The 14,878-nt window shown below is 37.8% G+C and overlaps 4 protein-coding genes across 12 annotated transcripts in view; 3 read left to right on the forward strand and 1 right to left on the reverse strand.

Moving 5' to 3' along the window:
• The window catches only part of LOC117649666 (histone-lysine N-methyltransferase 2C-like), a 30,570-nt gene extending 25,744 nt beyond the window's left edge, over positions 1-4,826 (forward strand). For all 7 annotated transcript variants that reach the window (XM_034392610.1, XM_034392616.1, XM_034392613.1 and 4 more), the window contains 8 exons: positions 38-305; positions 391-620; positions 755-1,648; positions 1,732-2,023; positions 2,127-2,424; positions 2,513-2,642; positions 2,724-2,906; positions 2,991-4,826. In XM_034392610.1, the coding sequence (XP_034248501.1) occupies positions 38-305; positions 391-620; positions 755-1,648; positions 1,732-2,023; positions 2,127-2,424; positions 2,513-2,642; positions 2,724-2,906; positions 2,991-3,083 (2,388 nt within the window). In that variant the 3' untranslated portion in view covers positions 3,084-4,826. The remainder of the gene's footprint in view (positions 1-37; positions 306-390; positions 621-754; positions 1,649-1,731; positions 2,024-2,126; positions 2,425-2,512; positions 2,643-2,723; positions 2,907-2,990) is intronic.
• Positions 4,827-5,012: 186 nt separating this feature from the next.
• LOC117649668 (thiamine transporter 1-like) lies at positions 5,013-7,907 on the forward strand. Of its 2 annotated transcripts, XM_034392620.1 has the most exons (10): positions 5,013-5,169; positions 5,249-5,314; positions 5,445-5,573; positions 5,674-5,844; positions 5,946-6,159; positions 6,238-6,587; positions 6,717-6,810; positions 6,881-7,073; positions 7,154-7,295; positions 7,370-7,907. In XM_034392620.1, exons 1-10 carry the CDS (start codon positions 5,035-5,037, stop codon positions 7,502-7,504), a joined length of 1,629 nt encoding a protein of 542 aa, XP_034248511.1. In that variant the 5' UTR covers positions 5,013-5,034; the 3' UTR covers positions 7,505-7,907. The 2 variants fall into 2 exon arrangements, with proteins under 2 accessions (XP_034248511.1, XP_034248512.1); XM_034392621.1 differs by lacking the exon at positions 5,249-5,314 and having other exon boundaries at positions 5,016-5,169.
• On the reverse strand, positions 7,905-11,083 carry LOC117649667 (papilin-like). Of its 2 annotated transcripts, XM_034392619.1 has the most exons (10): positions 10,693-11,083; positions 10,279-10,596; positions 10,033-10,200; positions 9,927-9,962; positions 9,818-9,857; positions 9,222-9,730; positions 8,804-9,119; positions 8,526-8,722; positions 8,345-8,452; positions 7,905-8,264 (listed from the first exon to the last, which is right to left on the reverse strand). In XM_034392619.1, the coding sequence occupies exons 1-10, from the start codon at positions 10,963-10,965 to the stop codon at positions 8,073-8,075; spliced, it is 2,157 nt and encodes a 718-aa protein (XP_034248510.1). In that variant the 5' UTR covers positions 10,966-11,083; the 3' UTR covers positions 7,905-8,072. The 2 variants fall into 2 exon arrangements, with proteins under 2 accessions (XP_034248510.1, XP_034248509.1); XM_034392618.1 differs by having other exon boundaries at positions 7,906-8,264; positions 8,804-9,730.
• Positions 11,084-11,195: 112 nt separating this feature from the next.
• Positions 11,196-14,737, forward strand: LOC117649677 (regulator of microtubule dynamics protein 1-like). Its single transcript, XM_034392636.1, has 8 exons — positions 11,196-11,563; positions 11,678-11,842; positions 11,928-12,056; positions 12,140-12,275; positions 12,389-12,500; positions 12,580-12,794; positions 12,871-13,104; positions 13,180-14,737. The coding sequence occupies exons 1-8, from the start codon at positions 11,550-11,552 to the stop codon at positions 13,249-13,251; spliced, it is 1,077 nt and encodes a 358-aa protein (XP_034248527.1). The 5' UTR covers positions 11,196-11,549; the 3' UTR covers positions 13,252-14,737.
• The last annotated feature ends 141 nt before the right edge of the window (positions 14,738-14,878 follow it).

Consider the following 14,878-nt stretch of genomic DNA (forward strand, 5'->3'; position numbering starts at 1 on the left):
TAATGTGTGAACTAATCCAAGAAAATGTTGTTTCTAGGATAAAGAAAATTTTGGCATGGTACGGGACCCATCACTAGGAAAATCTCGCTTAGGAAGTTATTCTCCTCTCAAGGATTCGGCCAATTTATCTGTTACCATAACTATAAGCGATACGTCCGCTGAAAACATTTGTGGAGTATTGATTGACTTAGCTAATGTTTTAAACATAGCAGCACCAACAACTTACCAAATCCTGGACCATTCTAACACTTCTCCATCAAAATTGGGACTGTACCAATCTAGAAGTAAAGACGGCAAAGAGAGTGGTAAGTTTGAGGTGCTTCAACATGTCTGTGAGAGATTTATTAATTCTATTTTTGGTCTATAATTTGTCATGATTTTACTTTGCAGCTCCCGTTGACATCCAGTGTATTCTTAATGGGGCAGCCAAGTTTTGTTATCATTGTGATGTTGTCATTCTGAATAATGGAATCCGCAGAAAAGCGTCTGATATTCGCCCAACTAAGACCAATGAGTTGCCCTTCAGTAATGCTGAAAATGAGGATGTCTATTTTTGTGGCTCCACCTGTTACATGCAATTTGCTCTTATGCACAGATCGCCAAGTATATCACAAGAAAAGGTTAGTACCTGTTAAGAATTTGTTCAAAGTTTAGGTTTGTATTGTGGTACTGTTCTACCACACTTCTTCCCTTAAAAGGAAAAAAAAAAAAAGAAAGAATAATGCATTATTATTTATATTTTCCCTCCCTCTAGGCTGCTGCATTAGTAGACCATGTTATTCAAGCTCCCAGTCCACCGAAGAGAATGCGGCTTTCCACAGATGAAGAGAGGGGAAGAGACCAGATCAGTGCAGAATCTGGAGATGTTGAAATGGAGGGTGATGCAACAGGCTTGCCGGGTGATGCAGCAGCAGAAAAGAAGGACCTTGTACCTGCGACCCCAGCTAAATCATGGAAGGGAATCCGTTTCCGTGTTGTAGCACCCAATCAAGTTCCCCCACCGAGACAGAAGTTCCGGAGACCAACTGAGAGAGAACTTACTGAAATGCTGTTCCGCATGGTCATTACTGTTATGCCTCAAAAGATGCCTGAAGACACTCGGAAATGTTTGTTCTGCCATGCTGTTGGTGATGGAGTGTCTGATGGTCCAGCACGTCTTTTAAATTTGGATGTTGACAAATGGGTCCACCTCAACTGTGCATTATGGTCTGAAGAAGTGTATGAAACAGTGAATGGAGCATTAATGAACATTGAGCAAGCTTTACAACAGTCTCTCACTCTCACATGTGTGCATTGTCAGCGAACTGGAGCCACACTTCGATGCTTTAAGACCAGATGTGCAGCTGTTTATCATCTACAGTGTGCAGTGAAAGATGAATGTGTCTTCTATAAAAATAAAACTCTCTACTGCTCTGAGCATGTTCCCAAAAATGATAAAGAAAATGAGCTCACAACTCTATCTGTATTTAGAAGAGTCTATATAAACAGGGATGAAAATAGACAAGTAGCTACTGTTATGCACCATGCCGATGAAAATCACCTTATGAGAGTAGGCAGTCTTATTTTCCTCAATGTTGGACAGTTGCTTCCACACCAATTTCAAAATTTCCATAATACCAATTTCATCTATCCCATTGGTTACAAAATTGTAAGTTAAATTTTTTACTTTGTATGATTCCTGCATCTGAAGGATTTATGATGTTATGTCTTATTGCTGCTTTTTGTTTTTAGATTCGCTTTTATTGGAGCATGAGGGTTGCCAACAAGCGTTGCCGTTACATATGTTCCATTCATGAAGTGAATGGCTCACCAGAATTTAGAGTCCTGGTATCTGAACAATCTCAGGAAGATCTTGAACTTCGTGATACCACTGCCAAAGGTGTCTGGCAGCAGATTCTTGAGCCTATGCAAAATTTGAGAAGAGAGAATAGCAACATCAATATTTTTCCAAAGTACATATCTGGAGAAGACCTTTTTGGTCTGACAGAACCAGCAATTGTGAGAATTTTGGAAAGTTTACCTGGTATGTGCTGTGACTTCATTTATACTCTTTGGTTAGCCCTTTTTCAAGTTTATCATTATTATTATTATTATTATTATTATTCTCATGCTTTATTTTCACTTAGGAATTGAAACATTAACGGATTACAAGTTTAAGTACGGACGTAACCCTCTCCTTGAACTTCCCTTGGCTGTGAATCCAACTGGCTGTGCCCGATCTGAACCGAAAATCCGTGGACAGGTGACGTTTAAACGACCACACACACAGCGAACAGCAGGAGTCACAACGCGACCTGCACTAGTATCTACTCCAACATCAGCCGGGGAGGTTGCATGTCCCTATTCAAAACAGTTTGTACATTCCAAGAGCAGCCAGTACAAGAAAATGAAGCAAGAGTGGCGAAACAATGTGTACTTGGCAAGGTATTTGTTGGATAGATCAATATCATACTTTTATTTCCTTCTATATTTTGAACTTTGATGTAACATATTTATTTGTTTGTGTTCATAGATCGAAAATTGCTGGATTGGGGTTGTATGCTACAAGAGATATTGAACGCCATACTATGGTCATTGAATATATTGGTGAAATTATCAGATCTGAATTGTCAGAGACACGTGAAAAGAAATATCAAGAGAAGGTAGGTCCATGAAGATTAAGTTACAAATATTTTGCAAGATTGTGTTCAACCCTATTAATGTTCAATTTATATTTGTTTCAGAATCGTGGTATCTACATGTTTAGATTGGACGAGGACAGAGTTGTTGATGCTACACTTTGTGGTGGACTTGCTAGATATATCAACCATTCTTGTAACCCAAATTGTGTGGCTGAAATAGTGGAAGTGGACAGAGACCTGAGGATCATTATCTTTGCCAAACGAAGAATTCAAAGGGGAGAGGAGGTAAGTTTGTATTTATCATCTTTCAGTAGTTTGGTTGGAACAGGGGCTGTTTATCTTATCTTGTCTTCTCAAAATCTGTTTCAGCTTGCCTATGATTACAAATTTGACCTTGAGGATGATCAGCACAAGATACCTTGTTTGTGTGGTGCACAAAACTGTAAGAAGTGGATGAACTAATATTGTGACCTTTGGGCAGGACTGTTTCTGTATATATTGTGTAGAGTGTAGATTTGAATTTAAGTGCAATTCTCCTGTCAAATGTTGGTTTTGGACAGCTTAAAACCTACCACAACATTTTGTTCCTGAATTACTTTTGACTCCAAAACCTTTTGCATCTCCTTTGCTTTGATATTCACCCTGGACCAGAGAATTGTTCACGATTTTGATGTTTTGGATCTATTTTTGTAACTTTGTAAAATGTTCTAATACTTAAGAGAGCTATGGATATCAAAACTAGATCTAATGCCTCTTCTAAATAGTACCATGTTGATTTCACTTAAATTGCATATTTTCCACTTGCTTCATTGACTCTGCTAGACAAGTGCAATAGATATGTAACAAATGTAGTGTGTTTGCATGGATAACGGGTCTGTGTATAGTATTCTTGATTGATATGTCACTAATGAGTTAAACTTTTTTTTTCACATTACCTTAACATCACTTCAATGTATTGTTTTCTTTTATGATTCTCCCTGTGTCTTTTAGCTGTTGGGACCACTGTAAGCTCTGTAAACATTAAAAGTGTGTAGTGGAATATTTTCTTCAAGACCTGAGTATGAGAAGAGGACCTAGTCCACCCTTGTTAGGTAGGCACAAGGGTGAAGGAGTGAAAATGCTGACGGTGCTGTTGTTGTAATTTGTGTTATAATTATTTTTGCATTGCTGCCTTGTGATTGTGTCCTAAGCGTATATGTGCTTAATTGCACTAGTTTTGTTCTGATTTTGTTTCAAACATGCATTTATTATTAGTTAGTAGTATTTTTATAAAAGAAAATATCTATTTGTATGTTGATTGCCTCCAAGTCAGAGCTACTGTTAATAAAACGCCATGTCTTTTGTCTGTGAGATATGTAACAAATTTTGATCAATTCCTTGTTTTACTTTTAAGTTAAATCATGTAACTGTCGAATTGTTTGAAAATAAATAAATCAGTCAGATGTTATTGTAGATTGGGCTTGTGTGAATAACATTTTAAGGAAGCCATATTTTATTGTACATGCATTACAAAAACTATATATATTTTCCCTGTGGGAACCTTACTGTTCCATCTATGTACAAATTTCTATATGTGAGGCAGAATTTCCGCAGTTAATGTATGTATGTATTAGTAGTAGCTTGATAGTCATTGTAAAGTTAGTGTACATTGAATCAGAATCTTTTGTAAAAATTATTATGTAGGTTAGCTTTTCATTGTATCTTAGGTTGTCATTGTGAATACACTGGTCTCTTAATGAAGTAGTTGATTGATTTCTTTAGATTATACTTTCATGTACCTTCATGTACCTTATCAAGCATCAGATTTGCCTGTTTAAAGATTTATCAGAGGACATTGTGCAAACATATGCACACCGATGCTCTATGTTCAATCTAAGATTTTCTCACACTGGAAAATTTAATGAATTTTTATTGACATAAGGAATTTTTCTGAGTTGTGATAGTTTACTCAGCTTTTATGTGTCGACTGTAAGGAATCCCATAATAAGGAATGATTTACTTATTTGTTTGACTTGTAGCTTTAGCTACAGGATATGTGTGTGAGCAACATTTTTTTATTTGTTATTTAGGCTCAATTTTAAAAATTGTTCTTGCAAGTGGTTTGTTTTGCATATGTTTTGTGCTTTATTTATGTTCTATATCTGCTAATGTGTGTCTATTCAATGCAGTGTTGTCACAAAAATAAAGCAGAAATCATTACATTTATATAATGTTGACTCATTTTAGTTGCCAACTTCAACTCAACATTCAGAACACTACCTTAAATTCTCCAAGCTACGTTTTGTTATTATCATTTCAAAGTAATATCTCCTACAGAAAAAAATACAAAAAGAAAAGAAAAGAGGGATAAATGGTCCGTCGGTTAGTGACCTGCGGCAAGGTTTGGGGGAGGGAGCGGAGGGAAGGTGGAAGAATGGGAGGGGGACGAGCGGCAAAGGTCCGTTCCGTGTGTGTATTGAGTATGAGCGACCCCAATAATGTGTCAACAGCAATGCCACAAGATCCTTCGCTTCTTAGAGACATATCTTCGAACCAAGAGGAACAGAGGGTATTATTTCAAAATTGATGCTGTCAGGTGTCCTGATCTAATGCGTTAGTGGCTGAACGACCATAACCTCAACTTTTAGCAGACGACCCCATTGATCAGAGCACTTTTGCCCAAAATTTCAAGCAGAAAACGACAATTGGAAGTGGTAATTTTCGTTTCATGGTGTTTGCAAATATTGGAAGTTACGATTGTTCAAGAATGACGTTGTGTCATTTTTTATTTTTGGTGTTTGTGAACTTTGGTCAATTTTAACTGATTTTGTTTGTTTGGTTTAGATCATGACTGTATCCTGGAGTGTGTTAGTCCCTTTATGCTCTTTTGGATTCCTCAAAGAATTTCGGCCCTCAGAATCATTTGTAACACAATATTTGATTGGTCCGGAGAAAAACTTCACCAAAGCGCAGGTTTGTCACGGAAAGTTACTGCTTCTAAATGAATGTTTGGAGCAAAATGTGCTTTTTAAAATGCAATTGCACTATGTAATATTTATACTTATGTCGATAGGTGAATCAAGATATTTACCCTGTAGGAACTTATTCAAACTTATCTTTGCTAGTACTGGTTTTTCTTCTTACTGATTGGGCTCGCTACAAACCTGTAATTATTTTGGAAGGTTTGGCAGGAGTTGTAACTTATTCCCTCATAATATGGGGCAAAGATGTGCCAACGATTCAGGTAATTGCACTTTCTGACCCTTTTTGCCTGCTTCAAAAAATAAAGGAATGAGAAAAGCACATCTTCTCTGTTATTCACATGCTATAATTTCTTTTATTTAGGTAGCTGAATTCTTTTATGGATTATTTATGGCTACAGAGGTAGCATATCTTACTTATATTTATGCCAAGTGTGATAAAAAGGATTTCCAGAAGGTATCTGGTTCAGTACGCTCAGGGATTTTATTAGGACGTTTTGCATCTGGGGTTACAAGTCAGCTTACCATCAGCCTGCATTTTCTAACATACCATCAACTGAATTATTTGACCCTGGCCGGTAAGGTACAAGAAATGATTTCATGTATTGTGTCTCGTTTATCTCATACATTCTAATGATATAATACTATTTTGGCAGGAGTCTCATTGTCTGTCATAGTGGCTGCCTTTCTTCCATCTGCAAGCAGAAGCATTTACTTTCATCGGGAAAGCAGTTTACAACCAGAATACAATGGAGCTTGTGAGGATTCTGGCATGTCACCACCAAATAATGATCAGAGTTTAAATTGTTTTATGGATTTGCCACTTGAAGGCCAGGAAAGTCAAGCTGTTCAAGAGAGTTCTATTCTCTCCCCAAAGAAACCATGCAGAAGAATTTTGTCAGATGCATTGCAAGCAATGATAGATGATTTTCTCTCTGCTTATGGAAATGCTCATATTTTGAAGTGGTCTTTGTGGTGGGCTTCAGCCACTTGTGGTTATTTACAGGTAAGTTTTTGCGATTTACAATGTGATATACTATACTGCTGTTCCTTCTGTACTTCTAATGCCTCATATTGAATGAGCACAACTGTGATATTCATTGGTACTGTAGGGCCTCCTAAAAATATGTTTCAGGTGACATCATACATACAGATGCTTTGGCAAGTCACAGCAACACAGGACCAGCAGTTGTATAATGGTGTTGTTGACGCTGCCTATACTCTTATAGGTGATAAATTTGAACCAAGTCAACACCAACAGCTTTATTTACGGTACTCTAATATTTTTCTTATTTTCAGGTGCCATTGCAACATGGTTTGTAGGCCAGCACAAAATGAACCTTACTCGATATTCATGTCCAATTCTGACAGTGTGTTGTCTTCTTCAAGGGACTGTCCTTTTAATATCTGCTGGTATGGTTCATCTATGGGTTCAGTATGTCCTATACATAATATTTAAAATTTTGTATCACTCAACTATGGTGTTAGCAAGGTAAGAAAAAGGAACATCTTTTATTTACTTTGTTGATAAATCCAATATTTACAAGCTTCTCTTTTTCATCTTCTTTCTAGTTCTGAAGTGGCAGTGTCCCTCAAGGCTGATTCACATGCTCTCATTTTCGGCTTCAACATGTTCATAGCCTTGTGCCTCCAGTCCATCTTTACGCTTGCGGTAGCTGCTAAAGGTGGTTTAGAACTGGAAATTCGTAGTCAGGTAGGTTTTTCTATCCATTCTGATCTTGAATTATTCAAGTCCTATTGGTTCCTAACATGTTTCTTTGTTGACAGTTTTTTGTTTATGGAAGCTATTTTGTTGTTTTGAGTGTTGGTTTTATGCTGTCCATTGCCATACCAGCAGCATGCAACTTTTTCAATTGTGGAACTTTTGCCCACAAAGAAAACAAGCAGCCGGGCATAGCATAAATATTTGCTTGGAGATTTGGCAAAGTAGGAGGCTCTTTGGTAAGCCTGATAATTCATGCAGTCAAAGATGGATCATCCTAGCAAGTTTTCATTTACATAGTTTAGAAAGTCCTTAAGTAGGAAACAGCTCAAGTTTGATGAAATTTCAATTCCTCTTTACACAAAGAGCAATGTGTTTCTCATTTGTAATGAGTGTATTCAGTACTCTGTGATAGTTTTTATGGTCTGAGCTACATATTCCATCACATATTTTTGATGTGATTATTCAGCTGTGTTAAAGCAAGCAAACTGCTAACTTAAAAAATAAAGTGTGTAAACAAAAATATTTTGGTCAGAAAAAACAATTTATTAAACATCTGTTAAAAATCAAATGAACAAAATAAATATAAGACAACAATAGGGATCCACTTTTCTTTCAAGTAGAATAAAATATTCCCATGTTCAAAAAGAAATGATTACCAGTCTATTTACTTGAGCAAAAGGAAAATGAAACAAACTCTTAGTTTTTCTCTACAACTGAGACACAAGAAAACAATATTTAAAATCCTTCGTTTTCTTCAACAAAGAATCAATCAGTAATGGGTTCTCTGAATCCTAGAGGACCAGTGTACTTTCGTTTCATAAATCCTCCAATTGGCCCTTTATAGCAAGAGGCAAAGCTAAACCGAGCCAGTCGCTCTTCACAACTTAGTGATTTCGCTTGGCGTGCTTGCTTGTCAGCCAATTTCACCCTTCTTTGGTAGCCAATAAGTTCAGGACTCTGCAAACAAGATTTTTTTTCATTAGTGATTTAGTAAAAGTGAGCAACAGACTTGTATTTTTAAAAATAGCACCACTGACTTCATTATCTAAAGGTTCCTCTTGATACTCTTTGAGTCTTTCCACCTGCACCCAGGCTCTGCAACGTGTTTTATTCTCATCATCAAAAAACACAACGTGATACCAAGTCTACAAACAAGAAGGGGAAAGATTAAGGGCCACTTATTATTTGAATAAATGTTGAAGGATTAAGTGCACTTACCGGAATGTCTGAGAATTCATTCAGCCAAAAAAACTGTTCCAAGTCTGGATCATCTTCAACCATAGCTGGCCACCACGGATATCCTGATAGTTTTGCACGCACAAGAGACCCTGGTGAGTATTTATTAAAAATCATATCCTCCTCTGCATGCAACGACAAGCGTTTCTCTGGTGCATCACATTTGTTAAATTCCTCATCTGAAACACAAGTTGAATTAAGTTTTTCATGCTGTAGAACAAAAGATGACACCCTCTTTATAAATAAATAACAATATATACCTGGGTGCATGCGGCAAAACCATTTGTCAGGGAGTGTTGTGGGATCATGGCAATCTGGTAAATATCGCCATTTCTGGCATTCCCTTTCATCACACTGAACCCACAGACCTGCAAGGCGCTTCTTTTGAAGCCAAAGCAACCTCTCTTTCGCTGTTTTGTTAGCAGGGGGTGGTGTTACACATATTTCTTGACTAATTTGTTGGCTACTGCTTGGAGTATTTGGAGCAGAAGCTGAAGGAGTTTTCATCAATAGGTCCGCATTCTGGGATATGATAGCTAACTTTCGTGTGGGAGTGCAAGTCGGGGTAATGAGGCCCTGAGAAGAATGAGGAGTTTGGGAAAGAATGGGCTGCTTTGAGGAACATGATGGACTAGGGGCTGGGATTAAGGACTGCGTTGCTGGTATACTTAATGATACCTGAAGGGGGCTGGCAGTTGGCTCCAGGAGCTGAGATGCAGAAGTTGCTTTGATCACACAAGAAGCAGGTGACCTGTTCTGTTCTTGAGACAGCTGAGATGGAGGTGTTGCTTTGATCACACAAGAAGCAGGTGACTTGTTGTGTTCTTGTGACAGCTGAGATGTAGATGTTGCTTTGATCACACAGGAAGCAGGTGACCTGTTCTGTTCTTGAGACAGTCCAAGGACTTTCTGAGGATAGTTTATCTTTTGAGGAGTAACACAGGCATCTGAATTTGATTTAAGAGTGCTCTTCTCAACTGGTGTACTGGTGATTAAATTCTCAAAATCAGTAACACTTGATCCTTGAGAATCTTCAGTCTGACTTTTAGTGTCAATATTAATGACATTGGTGAGATCCTCTTGTGAGCTAGATGTTTTAGAATTTGTCTTCATTTCTTTGGTACCTTCTGTCACTGATTCAAGAACTGAAGTGCAAGATGGTGTGTTGTCAGTTTCAAAATTTCCACCTTGAGAAAATAAAAACACACAACATTATGTCACTACAACACTTGTTTCAAAGTCATGCAATCCATGTCAATTGTAACAATTAGTACCTGATGGATTAGCTACAGGATTATCATCCTTTCCTTTCACCTAAGGGAAGAAACAAATATTAACATAAGGAGGTGAAAATCAGCATTGACAGAAAAATAATACACTTACTGGAACCTCTTTCTTAGTTGATTCAGATTGTTCTCCCTGGAAGAAAATTAGTATAAATTAATTGCATGGAACCCTACAGTAGTGCACTAGTGTTCAGCCACATTACCTCAGAATCATCTAAATCACTTTGAGAGAATTCAAACATATCCCTCGAATGATCCAAGGCATTAGTTTTTGCAGGTGTGCTGTCCAACAGGGTGTCACTGTTTTGCCTTCCCAAGACAGCAATAAATATGCGTTCATAATCTTCATCTGTCAGCGATACACAGGGCTTCTAAGGAAAGAGACATCATTCATTGAGATTTGCTTTCCCAGTCCTTACCTCACAACTCTACAACTGTTGAAAACTTACTGCTTGCGCTTTCTCTGACTTCTTAACCTTAGGCCTGATATTCTCTTTGTTATCATCTGCAAGATTGTCTGCACTATACTCCGTGGCCTTTGATGAACTGGGAGCAGAATCAATTTTCCTTCTCTTCTGGGGAGGTTCATCTGAGCTCTTCAAAGTAGAAATTTCTTGGTCAGATGCACCCGCTTCTTTTAAGGAATCTATTGAATCGGTTTTGGGAGACTCCTTGGGAGACTCCTTGGGAGACTCCTTGGGGGGCTCCTTGGGGGACTCTCTGGGAGCCTTAACACCAGACACGATAGCAGCCTTGTTTGGTTTTGACTACAAATTAAAAGCCATAGAATGCAATGAAAGAATGTAGAAACAAGGCAACACAAAGAACACAACAATTTGACCAAGAGAAAAGCAGGACGTTACCTGAACCATCTGAGCCTGCACCTCTGCAGCTTTAGCAACTTTATTCCCATTTCCTTGGCTGCCACTTGAAGAGAAAGAAGATGAGAGAGAGCTTTCGCCGCTTGTTTTCTTCAACGGTGCAACAAACTTGGGTGGCGCCATCGTAAAGCTGTGGAGGAGATTTAAATAACTTGGACAAATTTCAACGGCGACGTCTCCAAATACCAACCGCCAAACGTGGTGGTGTTGCACTGTTCCCGCCACCCGACAAGTCTTCCTGTAGGGTACGTTCATATTCAGATGGGTTTCCGGTTTCCGGTCAATGTTTTCAAACAAAGGTCATTCCAATGATTCCATAGACACCAAGATTCCAACATAGACGTGGTTATCAGTGTTTGTTGGTTTCTGAAGAGAATCAAAGAAGTGATCGTGATAATTTTTCTTTGACTTGAAAATGCGTGTTCCGGCTAGTTCCGGTCCTGCCTGTAGTGTTTTGGTCTCACAATTTCTCATACATACGTGTTCGTCCTGCAAATAACGAGGGGCAAATTTCGTCCTGCAGATAAAGTACTTGCTACTTGGAGGAGGGAGGAACCTGTTCACCTGTCTGCTCAACAAACGGTTCATACCCTCTTGTCTTGAACCTTTGAACCGCTGTCCTTTACTTTGCTTGTCTGTATTAGCATGCTGAAGTTAATCTAGCGGGTTCTGCAGTGCTGTACAGAAGACAGCTCTGAAAGTAATCAGGGCTAACCTGCTGGTGGTGCTGGATGTTGCAAACCCCAAAATGAATTTATCTTTTTATTTAAGAACGCTGTTGAGATCATAACAGCCTCAGGAATCACTGCCTACCTGTCATTTTTAGATAATTGCTGAAAATGAACCAGCAAAGGTAAGTGCTGTTTACTTTCCTCAATTTATTTTGGATCGTTTGTCATTTTGCAAATTGTCTGTGATGGTGTCAATTTCTGAATGTGATTTAATCACTTATCTTATCTTTTTTTAGCAATATCATTACAGTCGCCTTGGGAGCGTGTGCTGTGCTTGGTGCAGCAGGAGTTGTCCTTTGGAATTATTTTTATGAGTCGCGACGAAGAGTTATGTTACAGCAAGAAATTTCTCGCCTTGATTTAACTGTCAACCAACTACGAGCAGAGCTTGAAGCTGCAAGGTTGGGGTTGTTTACTGGATTTATGAAAAAAAAATCATTTTCTGTGCATGTAGTCATTGCCTTGCCTTGTGTTTTATTTTACTAGGATTCGGAAAGCCCACTCAAGTAGAAGAAGCTCTCCAACTCGGTCTTTACGCAGCTGTAGGACAGTGAGTAATTATGATTCCGAAGAAGATGAGTTTTTCGATCTGTCATCTGGTGGGGAAGATGAATTGTAAGTCAAAGTTGGTAAAGCAATTTGTTGAAATGATTTATTTTTATGTTTAGCCTTGACCTATGCTATGACAAACTTTTCAGTGACAAAGATGCTTTAAGTCCTGTGCTAGATGAAGCTTTGAAGGCTTTGCTTGAAGATGTGGATGTTCTTCTAAAGACAGGAACATCAGAAACTCGAAGAGAAGCTTATTCTAAACTGACTTCCTATCTCTCCAAGGTGCACTTTAACTATTTATTGTCCTTTTTTTATGTCTTTTTAATCCTATTTTAAAATATAGATGCTAGAAACTAGAAAGACCTGTATGCAAGTTGCAATATTTTAATTTTCAGCATGAACCAATTGCTGCTATTTTGTGGCGTCTAGCAAAATGCTGCCATGGTCTAGGATCTGCATGTGCAGCAATGGGGCATTTAGAACAAAAAAAAGAGTTCATTCTTGAAGGTTTGTACACTCTTTTGTGTTACCGTTTCTCTTTTTTCTGTCACCTCATGGGCAACATTTTTTGCATTCTCTGTCTCAGGTCTGGATTATGCCAAACGTGCCTTAGATCTTGATAGCAATGAGGCAGAGGCACACAAATGGTATGCAGTCTTGACTGGAGCATATGGTGACTATCTGGGGATGAAAGACAAAATTGAGGGTGGTTATGTATTTAAAACCCATGTTGAAAAAGCCATTACCCTGAGGCCAGATGATGCTTCCCTGCGGCATCTTGTCGGCCGTTTTAAGCATGAGGTAATTGAATGATTGCTTACAATGAACACAATCAGTTTATTGTGAATTCAAATGTTTCTTTTCCATTTTGGTTTAGGTCGCAAATTTATCTTGGATAGAGAGGAAAGTAGCAGGCACCTTGTTTGCTGAAGTTCCCGCTGCAACTCTGCCAGAAGCAATTGAAGATTTCAAAGCCGCACACAAATTAAACCCCACTCCATGGAAGGAAAATTCTCTTTACCTTGCGAAGTGTTACATTGCCATGGGAAAATATGCTGATGCAGTTCATTGGTTGGATGATGCTGCCTCCATTCCTGTTACCAGTTGTGAGGTAGGTGAAGTTAATATACCAGAATAATAATTACTGCTCAATTTCATACCTAAAATTTACTTATTTCTTCCTTAGGATGAATTGGTTGAGTTGGAGGTGCAAAACCTTTTATCAAATTACAGCGGATACAGAAAGAAAACGAGCTAAAGACTTCTTTTTATTTCATTTTAAAAATTAGAGTTACGTAGAATGTTGACGGGTAGTTTAAATTTTCTTTGCCCATGTATTTTTTTGTAAGCTGTGTATGTAGTTAAGTTATGTAAGAAATAAGTGATGAAATCTTCACACTTCAGTCAGGAACATGTCATTCCCAAATTATTCCTCAAAGATCTTTGACGATTCATGATGCATCTTAAATGTTATCCTAAGGTTATTTTTTTGTCGAGGTCCTACCTTGTGTGTGTTAAATACATGTAAAACCTGTTCTTACTGTAAAAGCTCTTATCTGTGACGAACTCTGAACTCAAGATCATCTTTGCTTTGCACAAATACTTGTCTTTGTTGTTGTGGTCTTTAATTATTTGACTACAGTAAGCAGAATATGAACTGAATGTCAGTTCTTCTTGGCTACTTAATTTTTTGTGACTTATATTCTACTGCCTGTTTCATTCCACTGTCCACTATGATAAGAATGAAGTTAGTTGATTGAATAATGGTCTGCTGAACCTTTTGTTCCTGGTAATTCAGTTAACTCCTTAATCTAAAGCTAGTTGAAGAAGCTCTTTTCCTTTTTTGTTGTAATCTATTGGGAGAGGCCATGCATTTTGTTTGTGTCACAGTCATACTACATGATATGTACAAAACATTACATTCATCACTGTTGGAGTAAACATACAAAACTATAAAATTTATGATGCTCACATTATGTCTAGTCTATTGCTCTCATGTACTGGTGTGTGTCTTTTTTTAATGTTATTAAGTCTAATCTTAGGCTGTGTGTCACATGAAATGTCCTCCTCCTTTATTTTGATGTACACTCAGCTCAACTGACCTTGTCTGTCCTGAACTGGCTCTCACTCTCATAGTCATAATTGCCTTGTTTTAGATTCCCTAATCCTTCCCGGCTTTTAAGCCAATATCTTATTGATAAGTTGAAATTGCAGGACAATGTGTAGTTTTTCTAAATGACAAAGTTCTATTGAAGGGCTGTGGTGATGTAATAGTTTATAATTATGTTTTACTTTAGTCCCTAGGAATTGACTATGCAGTTCTTATCCAAATAATAAGTTTGTGCTCTTACAATTGCACACAATATTTGTGGAAATAGGAATTAACTGTTATTTATTGTTGTTGTCTTCATATAGAGTCTAAGTTATTAGAAGTTAGTGGTGTGTGGACCTTATGATTAGGTATTTCATCTTCCATTTAAAAAAAAATAAAAAAAAAAATGGGAAGGTGGTGTGGTGAATGTGGGTTGAAGTCATAAGAAATGTGAATGTAGGTTCTTCCGCTTTGAAATATCATGATAATGTCCAAAGAAAGTTTAATTTGCTATTTGTTTCCATGTTTCCGATATGAGTGACTGCTTTCTTTCCTTGTTGTGTTTTGCTATGAGTTTAAACAACTTGGAAAGCGAGCGGCTGGTGCCTTCACATTGGTGAAAAATACATTTGTTTGGTTTTTTTTTAAGAAATTCTGTGGGTTTTCTTTTATTTTGTTGCCAATTTTTTAAACAATTCAAGGTGAAGTTCAGGCGTGCTTCACACACACACTATGGACGTCGTCTGCTGTACTCTCCCTTATGTTATCCGTGACGTACACTGACCTACCCTGC

This window comes from Thrips palmi, unplaced genomic scaffold (assembly GCF_012932325.1).
Source record: "Thrips palmi isolate BJ-2018 unplaced genomic scaffold, TpBJ-2018v1 HiC_scaffold_4, whole genome shotgun sequence".
Lineage (NCBI taxonomy): Eukaryota > Metazoa > Arthropoda > Insecta > Thysanoptera > Thripidae > Thrips > Thrips palmi.

Excerpts from the sequence above, each read along its gene's own strand:
- LOC117649677 (XM_034392636.1), top strand. Across the intron at positions 11,843-11,927 it reads GCAGAGCTTGAAGCTGCAAG|GATTCGGAAAGCCCACTCAA; the intron begins GTTGGGGTTGTT and ends TTATTTTACTAG. Across the intron at positions 12,795-12,870 it reads TCGGCCGTTTTAAGCATGAG|GTCGCAAATTTATCTTGGAT; the intron begins GTAATTGAATGA and ends ATTTTGGTTTAG.
- LOC117649667 (XM_034392618.1), bottom strand. The coding sequence starts at position 10,965 with ATGAACGTACCCTACAGGAAGACTTGTCGGGTGGCGGGAACAGTGCAA. Across the intron at positions 9,858-9,926 it reads CAACTAAGAAAGAGGTTCCA|GTGAAAGGAAAGGATGATAA; the intron begins GTAAGTGTATTA and ends TTCTTCCCTTAG. Across the intron at positions 9,731-9,817 it reads TCCTGTAGCTAATCCATCAG|GTGGAAATTTTGAAACTGAC; the intron begins GTACTAATTGTT and ends TATTTTCTCAAG.
- LOC117649668 (XM_034392620.1), top strand. The coding sequence starts at position 5,035 with ATGGGAGGGGGACGAGCGGCAAAGGTCCGTTCCGTGTGTGTATTGAGT. Across the intron at positions 5,574-5,673 it reads AAAACTTCACCAAAGCGCAG|GTGAATCAAGATATTTACCC; the intron begins GTTTGTCACGGA and ends TTATGTCGATAG. Across the intron at positions 7,296-7,369 it reads AACTGGAAATTCGTAGTCAG|TTTTTTGTTTATGGAAGCTA; the intron begins GTAGGTTTTTCT and ends CTTTGTTGACAG.